Raw genomic sequence first — 10,084 nt, 5'->3', positions numbered from 1 at the left:
AACATGGCAAACTAATTCTGTGTTGGTAAATGCAAAGTAATGCACATTGCAAAGCATAACCCCATCTATCTGTATAAAATAGAGGAGTCTGAATTACCTTCTGCCACTCAGCAAAGAGATCTTGGAGACTTCTTGGATAGTTCTCTGAAAATCTCTGCTCAACGTGCAGCAGAATAAAGCTAACAGAAAAGGATAGCTCAGAAAACAGAAAAATATCATAATGCCACTGTGTATTCCCATGGTACGCCCCCCCCCCCCACCGAATACTGTGGGCCGCTCTGGTAGCCCCATCTCAAAAAAGATACATTAGAATTGGGAAAGGGGCAAAGAAAGGCAATGAACATGATCAGGCTTATGGAACAGTTTCCTAGTAGGAAACATGAAGGAGATGTGGCCGTTCGTCTTAGAAAAGATACAATTAAGGGGAGATTGTGACACATCCAGGATCTGGACAGATGAACAGCCGTGTCCCCTCGGCTCTCTAATCTGGGGGTCCTATTACACTGCCCACGTATGAGTGCTGCCAACAGCCACTCTTGAATTACACTGCAGAGGGACACCAGACTTTCCCCTGAGAGGAGGTTCTTGTTCTGCCAAGCTCTCTCCCGGACAAGACAAGCTCCGATGAATTCCAGCATTTATTAATAGAAAATGGCAGGCATAGAATCCTGGCACCCCAAACGGAGTTTCCCCCAAACATTCAAATCCACTGATTTAGATAAAACAATAAAACAAGTTTATTAACTACAAAAGAATGGACTTAAAGCGAGTACAAATAATGAGACATACAAATCAGAATTGGTTACAAGAAAAATAAAAGTAAAATGCAGCTAACAGCAAACTTATCACAAGCTGATGAAATCAAAGCAAGGCCTCTCTTATCGCAGCCAGGATCCCTCCCTGGTCCAATGGTGCCTTCTATGTTCTCCGGGTGTTGTGGGTGCCATTGGCAGAGAGAAGGGGAGAAATTATTTGCGGCATCTGCCCTTCCTTCTTATTGTCCTTTCCCTTCTTTGAGAACCATCTCAGGGGAGGTTCAGGAAACAAAAAGTCAGTGGGAGTGGGAATGCCAGCCTTTGTCAGATGTAGATTTTTGTGGTCACTTCCCAGACTTCATGTATGTCTTATGAACACCCTGCAAAGGACTCCAGTGTTGCTACACATATTTCTGGAGTATTGTGTCCAGTTCTGGGCCTCCCATTTCAGAAAGGATGTGGACACATTGGAGAGCATCCAGAAGAGGACAACATGACCTACGAGGAAAGGCTGAGGGATTTGGTCTTATTTAGTCTGCAAAAGAGAAGAGTGAGGGGGGATTTGATAGCAGCCTTTAACTACCTGAAGGGGGTTCCAAAGAGGATGGGAGAGGCGTCAGATGGCAGAACAAGGAGCAATGATCTCAAGTTACAGTGGGGGAGGTCTAGATTGGATATTAGGAAAAACGGTTTCCCTAGGTAGGTGGGGAAGCACTGGGATGGGTTCCCTAGGGAGTTGGTGGAATCTCCATCCCTAGAGGTTTTTCAGTCCCAGCTTGACAAAGCCTAAGCTGGGATGATTTAGTTGGGGTTGGTCCTGCTTTGGGAAGGGGTTCAGACTTGATGACCTCCTGAAGTCTCTTCCACCCCTAGGATTTTATTATTTTATTATTTTCTCAGGAGAATATTCTTCAGAGAGTTGTAAGTTTTCAAATTTGACATAAATTATTACAAAAGCATGAAAGGGATGACTGGAGGGGTACAGAGCACCATCAGAGTATGACAGAGGTCTGTACAATCTTGAATGGTGCAGAGAATGCAAATAGGGAAGTGTTAACTTTTCCTGACACAAGAACACGCAGTCACCCAATGAAATGAATTGGCAGCAGGCTTAAAACAAACAAAAGGAAGCTCTTCTTCACGCAATATGCAGTCAACCTGTAAAACTCTTTGCCGGGGATGTTGTCAAGGCCAAAATTACAATTGGGTTCAAGAAAGACTCAGATAAGATCTTGAAGGACAGCTCCATCAATGGCTACTAGCCAAGATCATCAGGGACATCCCATTCTCCTGGTGTCCCTAAGCCTCTGACTGCTAGAAGGTGGAACTAGACCAGGGTCCGGCAAAATAAGGCCTGTGGGCTAGATCCAGACTGCCACACTGCTGGATGCAGCCCATGGGTGTAGCAGAGGGAGCTTCAGCCAGGCTCCTTGCCTGCCTGACCCCCAAAGGCTGCTCAGAAAAGTTGACTGCAGGCTGGTTTGTCTGTGAACAGCTGCAAGCCCGGAGGAGGGGTGGGAGAGGTTTTGCACACTGCCCCACCCCCAAAACAATCTTGCAGCTCCTGTGGGAGCTGCCTATTTGAAGAACAGGCAGTGCACAAAGTGCCCCTCCCCATCTCCCCTCAGGCTCTGAGCAGCCTGCCGGGACATGGAGGGCAGGGAACCTGCTGGGCTGTTGGCCAGGAATCGCCCAGGGAATTCTCCCAGCCAGTGCTGGACTCTGGCACCCAAGCCCCTCCCTCTTCCCCTCTGACCCACCACTCCTGTCTCCCAACCCCACATAAGCCAAATCCTGTGCCTCCCTCCTGCACTCATACCCCCTTCCCAGACCCTGCACCCCAATCCCCTGGCCCCAGGACACAGGCCCCTCCTGCCCAAGGTCATAACACAAACCCCTGCATCTCCTCCCCTGCCCCGATCACAACCACCTCCTTCACCCAAACTCCCTCCCAGATCCCACATCCCCTCCTGCACGCCAATCCCTTCCCCTAAGCTCCCTTACGCACCCAGCCTCCATCCCAGACCCTGCACCTCCTCCACTAATACCATGGAAGAATATTATACCCTCCACCACTGACCAAATTCTTGGAGTGGGTCCCCATCAAAAATTATTGACCAGCGCTGGACTAGACAACAGGAGACGGCTCACTCGAAGCTGCCTGTTCGGTTCATTCCCTCTCACGCATGTGGCACTGCACTAGGCAGACCATTGGGCCAACCTAGTAGGGTCATTCTTTCATTCTTAGGATCTGATCTCATGTACTTAGCCTTTCTGGTAATTTCCATTGCAATCTGTAACCGGCTATTTACGTTCCTTAGGCAAGCATGTATGTAACTAAAACAACCTACGCGGCCATACCACAAGGTCACACTCTTAGACGTGTTTGCACTTAGCAAGCAGCTCAGCTCCCATTTGCAAATAATTCAATGGAACTGTTCATCACATTCCTTTTTGCAAAGCTTTACAGGGCCTTATAGCCATGACCAATGCTGAAGCTTCGGGTTTCCATATGCCTATTATATCTGAAGTTATAGCAAAAGCAAGAAAAAAACCTCCTTTATAAAATGATGGCAACCTCTGGATGCCTGGAGACTTCCCAGCCTGGGTAGACAGCAGATTCCTGGAAGCTGTGCACTGAGGGGTTGCCCCGGAGAGATTCAGGAGCCACCCAGCTGATTAGCAGAGCACCCACAGCTTGGCTTCCATTTCTACTGAGGGTGCACATGTGCACATGCCTCGGTGCATACCAACCACTTTTATTCCTCACATGGATGTTAAAAAATAGAGGGAACATGGGTAGACAGACATGCACCAGTGCACTACAAACAGCACCGTGGCATGTGCACCCACATGGCTCTGGCTGTTTTTAGTGCACTCACTTGAGCAGAGTTAGCACATCACTGTCTGCTCAGGCTGGGAGTCACTAGTTGCCACGCTGGTCTGTCACATGGGCCATTTCCCTGGGTTGCTTGGGCTGTCTGTGTGATCATCTTTTCCCTTAATCTCCACTTTAATGGTGGCCTTATCCTTGTTGGACACGGTGGCTGTTGCCTGGATCCCCTGGTTGGTCACCACTAGCTCGCCATCCAGCATCTCAAGCTCCACTCTCTCAAAGGACTCGCACTTATAGGGTGGGCCATGGTTGTACATATACTGGTAGAGACGCTCCATGCTCTCAAAGTGCTTCCTGCCCGCGAAGAGCTCGATGGCAAACTCCGAGTTGTAGAGGACGCGGTCGAAGGGGTTGGAGAACATGATGGCCAGAGTGAAGGCATCGGACTCGTAGCTCAGCACCCCCACGCTCCCGCGGGCCGAGTAGCTCGTTTTCACAAACACGCAGCTCCCCGATTTGCCAGGGGGGATGGAGTTCTCTGGCTTAACCAGATCATGGCCACTGAAACAGTGTGTCCTGGAGGAAAACCACACAGGATTCCTTTATTATACGGCATCCCTGACAACAGGGCATCCTTAGGGGTTATGGGGCCCTATGCAGTGCTGTAAACTGGTCCCCCAATGGCAGCGGGGAGAGGGGATTTTCAGAATTGTGATTTTATAATCTTCAGCCACGCGCTAATGAAATAGTTTTAAAGCCAGGTCCTGTTGACTGACAGTAAATTCAGAATAAACTTTAAAAAGAACAAATGTTCTGGTAGCACTTTATAGACGAACAAAACATGTAGATGGGATCATGAGCTTGCGTGGGCACGGCCCACTTTGACTGACAGTCCAGAGCGGGGCTTGGCAAACCCCTGTGACATGGCTTCATTACCGCTCGCATGGCTCTCTCTCCAGCTCTGCTAACAGGCCTGGCAGGCTTTGTCACAGTTCAGTGAGCTGGATCCTCTCCGGAGGAAGCAGGGCCGCAGAGCAGGGAGAGGAAGAGACGGGAGGGTGGACAGTAAGACCCAGGGGTGCCCCAAATTTCTGGATACAAATTCTACATCTGGGTAAATAATTTACACCTGGCAATAATGTAAAACAGCGTCCTGATAACGGCAGAAACCTGACCTGGGGGTTGGGGGGGGGTCACTGCAGAGGGGACAGTCACTGGACAAGGGAGCACTGCTCTACCTGGGCCAGCCCCTAGGCCAGGGGTCTCTCCTCCATGACCAAGGCACAAGGGAAGGTTAGCGGGGCAGGGCCCAGGCTGGGCTCTGCCTGCCCCACTGCCCCCGCTCACACAGCACCAGCCTGCTCGGGGCGGGGTGCTGGCTGCAGAGCCTGGGCTAAGAGGGTGGAGCCCAGTAGGTTCCATGATGGGCAAGGAGGAGACCTCGGCCTGTGAAGCAGCAGCAGCCAGGCTGGATCTAAGGCAGGGAGCAGGCACATCTGCCCTGCTGAGGCTGCACCTGACAGGGCTGCACAAGGGGGATCTCTAGGTGGTCCAAGGGGCGGCAGGGGAGTCTCGGCTGCAGGATGTTTATTTGGGAGGATAGAAAGGGGGTATCAGGGTGGCAGAGCTTACATTGGGGTGCTGGTTTCCCTAGAGCGTAGGGACCCTGGGGGGGAAGGATTTTAGTGGGGGGGGGGATCACAGGTTCTTTAGGGCCGGGCTGGATGTGTAGTGATCTACCCAGCGAGGGGAATGTAATATGGCTGGGGGGAGGTTGGTGGAGTGACACTTTCCTGTCAACATTCCCCCAAGGGGGCTGATTTGAATTCGATCTTTCTCTGCCTTGTTGTTAATGTGGAGCTTTAACAAGGGCTTATAGCTTTAAACAAACAAAGCCAAATTGAGCTAGGTACCTAAAGCGTCATTTGTTGTTTGTTATACACCCCGATGGGGTAATAAATAAACCTCTTACTTTCAGTAAATAGATCAGAGCTACCATTTAAGTGACTTTGGGCTGTTAATTCAGGAGAAATCTGGCAACATTATGTAACCCCCAAGGAGTTTCCCTAGATTCCTGGGGCTCTGTCTGCTGGCAGCTCAGGGAAAGGCTCTGAGTATGCCTTAGCTCCCCCTCCCTACCAGGGGCAGAGTCTGCCAGGCAACCCATAGGGAGTGAGAGGCCCCTCCCAGGGAGTTCAGGAGGGGGGAGAGCCATTGTTTGAGGAAGTCTGGTGCCAGCCAGGGCAAGGGGAGGACTGGCTGTGGGGGAGCTAGTAAGCCCCAGGCCTGCATGCAGGGTTCCCCCTGAGAACTGGCCTCTAGGGACCTGAAGGCAGGATCCCTCCGCTGGGTTTTATTTCTCCACTGTTGAGTCCCAGGTTGTAGAGTTTGCTGGGAAACTTCCCCAGCCAGGCTGAGTTGGCTCTCCAGCTCCCTAGGTGAGACCAGTCACCACACGATCAGCTCTGCTCTGTCTGAGGCTATGTCTACATTGGCAAGCTTTTGCGCAAAATCTTGCCACCTGTCTACACTGGCTGCGAGTACTTGCACAAGAACACTGATGTTCTAATGTGTGAAATCAGTGCTTCTTGCGCAAATACTCTGACGCTCCCGCTCAGGGATAAGCCCTCTTGTGCAACTGTTCTTGTGCAAGAGGCCAGTGTAGACAAGCAACATGAATGTCTTGCGCAAGAAAGCCCGATGGTTAAAATGACCATCCGAGCTTTCTTGCACAAGAGAGCATCTACACTGGCACGGATGCTCTTGCGCAAAAGCACATGCCAGTGTAGACGCTCTCTTACTCAAATACTCTAATGCAAAAACTCTTGCGTTAAAGAGTATTTGTGCAAAATCTTGCCAATATAGACATAGCCTGAGAGTTCAGGGCTGCTGCCAGCTGTGTGTGTGTCCGAATGCTGGGCTAGGAGATTACAGTTTGAATGTTAGTGCAGTTGTGTGGCCTGCACCTTGAGCCCTGCACCCCTTTGTGGTGAGGGGAAATTCTGGGACCAAAGCAGCCTGATTCCTGCCTGAGGAGGATCCCTGCCAGCAGAGACCAGCCCCTCTGCAGTGACTGAGTCATCTCTGAACCTGAGGCTTATTCATGGAGTGTGAGAGTGCACCAATTTTTAGTTAGTCAGGCAGGGAATTTGTTTGGGGATTTTATAACCTGCTGCATATTAAACCTGTGGAGGGATTTATCACCTTCTCCCGCTTGTGAGTCCTTTGGGCTGTACTGGACCCAGACAGCCCCACTGCTAAACCGCTGCAGAGAAGAATTTTGTGGTCATAAGTCATCAACGGCCCCCACAAATACACGTACCACTGGGACACTAATCTTACAGTTGCTGGGAACCGGTGAACCTAAAATTAGTGTTTTACCCTGTTCTGGTATATTTGTCTCCTGTTTAAGGGTATGTCTACACTACAGCACTATTTCGAATTAACAAAATAGTTAATTCGGATTAAACTAATTCGAAATAACGTATCTATACACAAAAACTATTTCAAAATAGCGTTGTGCTATTTCGAAATAGTGCATCCACACTGAGTGGACCCTGAACTGAAGATAAGGCTGGCCGGAACCAGTGCCGGCAGGGCATCAGGTTAGGACATAGTGTGTGGGGCTGCTGCCTGAGGCTAACTGAACTCCGTGCTTAAAGGGATCCTACCCCCACCCCGGACAGACAGTTCTCAGGGTTCCCCGCTTGCTTGTCTACCTCGATGAGGGACAGCAAAGCAGTCCTGTCTTGGAGTGCCCTGAGTGCCCGCACTCGGGACACCACAGCACTAAGCCACATGGAGCCAGAGCTGCCCCTGGGCACACCGGTGCATCTCGGGGGTCGTTGCCATCAGACCAGCTGCACTTGCTGCAGGCTTCCATCCAGGGGTCCATCGGGGGGCTGTCAGGATCCAGGAGGCCCTGAGGGAGACCGTCCACCCCTAGGAGCCTCCCTGGTCCTCCCCACCGGGGGCTTGTGCCCCATTCCTCCCTCACATCCTTCCACTTACTCTTCCTGTTGTCAAATAAAAGACACGTATGTTCAAAAATAAAAACAGGGTTTATAGAACAAAACTGGGGAGGGGATGAACCTCTGGGGAGACTGGGAAAAGGAGGTGGGAGAGGGGAAGAGAGAGGGTGGAAGAGGGGAGGGAGAAACCTGGGAGGAGGGAGCTGGAAGGGGGAAGCCAGGGGAAGAAGGGGATGGGGAAGCTCAGGGTTCAGGGTCTTGCCAGACCAACTTTACTTTCATGCTAACCTGCTCCTGGGTTTGCATGTGGCCTTTGGTGGCCAGGCTGGCAGCTATCCTGCCATAGACAGCCACATTCCTCCATCTAGTACGGATATCATGGAAGTTGGGGGCATCCCCCCCAAATCTGAATAGGGTCCATGATCTCCACCCTGGACAAGGAAGGCGCCTGCCTTCTCCAGCCCCTGTCAGGCTCCTGGGAGCTGGCAGACTGCTCCTGGGAAGCGGTGGAGGGCTGGCTGCCAGTGGCTTGCTGGCTCATGTTTTGGGGCCACTGGGTCAGGGGCTCCGGTGGCCACTGCTGGCTCTGGGCTGGCAGGCTTGAAGCTGGCACAGGCTTGGAGCTGGCTCCGGGGCTGGGGGAGAGGAGAGTAAGCTTTCCTGGTTGTGCCCAGAGTGGTCACCAGGGCTCTCTGGGAAGGGCTGGAGGCCCCCTATTTTGAATTAAGTGTCTACACAGCACTTAATTCGAAATAGCTATTTCGAATTTGGTGTTACTCCTCGTAGAATGAGGTTTACTAAATTCGAAACAAGGGCTCCACTATTTCGATTTATTTCAAAATAGCGGTTTGCCTGTGTAGATGCTATTAAAGTTAATTTGAAATAACTGCTGTTATTTCGAATTAACTTTGTAGTGTAGACATACCGCATATACTTGTGTTTAATATGGTGTATGTGTTTGTGTTATTTTCTGGGAGTCTCCAGCTATCTGGGAAGTACGTGGGAATTACCCTGGGTTAGAATTTTCCTCCCAAGCTGCCCTGGTGACCCTCCCAAGAAGGAGTGAGGGGGGTGGAGGCACCGCCAAATAAATGCATAGGAAAAAATAAAGTGAGCGTATGGCAGGATCCAGAAGAACCCAGACCTCTCCATCAGAACCTATAAGCAGATTGGCATTAAAGAAGATAACCAGGTGGAGAGGGGGGGCGCTACAATTATGTTATTAACGACAGTGTGCAGGGGCATAGATACACCCGCATCATATGTCGATGTAGCAGAGCGTGAGCACACATGGATATGTGTGTACACGTTTGGATGCCCATGTGTGGGTGTATATGAGTGAGGGTATGTGACAGACGTGCACATACAGGTCTGTGGAGGTTGTATCAATGTGCAGTAAACACACTGATCACCTTCACAAAGTATCACTGGCCGATAGCCATGGCTCTGCCCCCAGTCCAACTCCTCGGGACTGACACACACAGTCCAACAGTCCAGCAGCTGTTTCCTCTCAAATCAAATGTCCAGGGAACTTTTCCTTCTCCCCCCCCTCCCCCCAAAGTGTGTGATCTCCCTCCAAACTCCTCCAGCCCTTGTCCTGGACACGTGCAATCCCCTGGCCCAACGATCCACTACAAACTTGAGCCCCTCCAGAGCTAAAAACAGCAAATTCAGGCTCAACAGAAGGAGGATTTGCAGTGGCCCAATGAGACACACAGAACTCACCCAGTCAGCGGGACGGGGGGCACTGCATGGGGAGAGAGAGAGTGTTTGGGGACGGATGGACAGACAGACAGACAGATAGAGGAGGTGTTGGGGACAGAAATACAGACAGACACTCAGTCGCAGACACATACCCCACACCCTAGCCCAGCTGGACAGACCCCAGACATAGGATGAGTTGGAAGCCCCGAGGAGGGGGCCTGGGAACCTGCTCACCTGGGGTTTTCAAGGGTGCTCCTGGTCTTGTTGCTTATCTCAATGCCCACACTCCTGCCAGCAGCCACCTCCAGCATCAGCCCTTCGATGGTCTCCATCTCGCAGCACCGAGGGCTCGCTGAGCAGCAGAACTGACCCACTGGCCTCCCAGCCAGCCCAGGTCCAGCCCTGGCTGCGTGTGCAGCCCACACGTCACCTGCGGGCAGGGTCGCTACATGACAGTGGCAGGATGTGAAGGTCTCAAATCAGCAGGGTTTCTGCAAGAGGAAGTCCTGTCTACTCGAGTGGGGGAGGGAGCTCTCAGGGGAGAAACAAACCTAGCGTTCTCACGTTGCTACATAAACACCCCAGGGAGGTGAGTTTGTAGAAATGGTGGTGCCCAGAATGGGCCCTCGTCCCTCCCCTGCACCTGCCTAAGGCTTTGGGAGGGAGTTTGGCTCCGGGCTGGGGCAGGGAGTGGGGGTGCAGGAAGGGTTCAGATTCTGGGAAGGCTCAGGGATTGGGGTGCAGGAGGGAATGCAGAGTTCAAGTTCTGGGAAGGAATTCGGGTGCAGGTGGGGCGAGGGTGGGAGGAGCGGACACGG

The 10,084-nt window shown here is 51.6% G+C and overlaps 1 protein-coding gene across 1 annotated transcript; it reads right to left on the bottom strand.

The window, feature by feature from the left end:
• Nucleotides 1-252: 252 nt before the first annotated feature.
• Nucleotides 253-9,768, bottom strand: LOC112545284 (DELTA-actitoxin-Aas1a-like). The gene is made up of 2 exons (XM_025183097.2): nucleotides 9,501-9,768; nucleotides 253-4,167 (listed from the first exon to the last, which is right to left on the bottom strand). The coding sequence occupies exons 1-2, from the start codon at nucleotides 9,596-9,598 to the stop codon at nucleotides 3,702-3,704; spliced, it is 564 nt and encodes a 187-aa protein (XP_025038882.2). The 5' UTR covers nucleotides 9,599-9,768; the 3' UTR covers nucleotides 253-3,701.
• Between the last annotated feature and the right edge of the window lie 316 nt (nucleotides 9,769-10,084).

Source organism: Pelodiscus sinensis, chromosome 33, assembly GCF_049634645.1.
Source record: "Pelodiscus sinensis isolate JC-2024 chromosome 33, ASM4963464v1, whole genome shotgun sequence".
NCBI lineage: Eukaryota > Metazoa > Chordata > Testudines > Trionychidae > Pelodiscus > Pelodiscus sinensis.
This window is presented reverse-complemented; position numbering and strand designations above follow the sequence as displayed.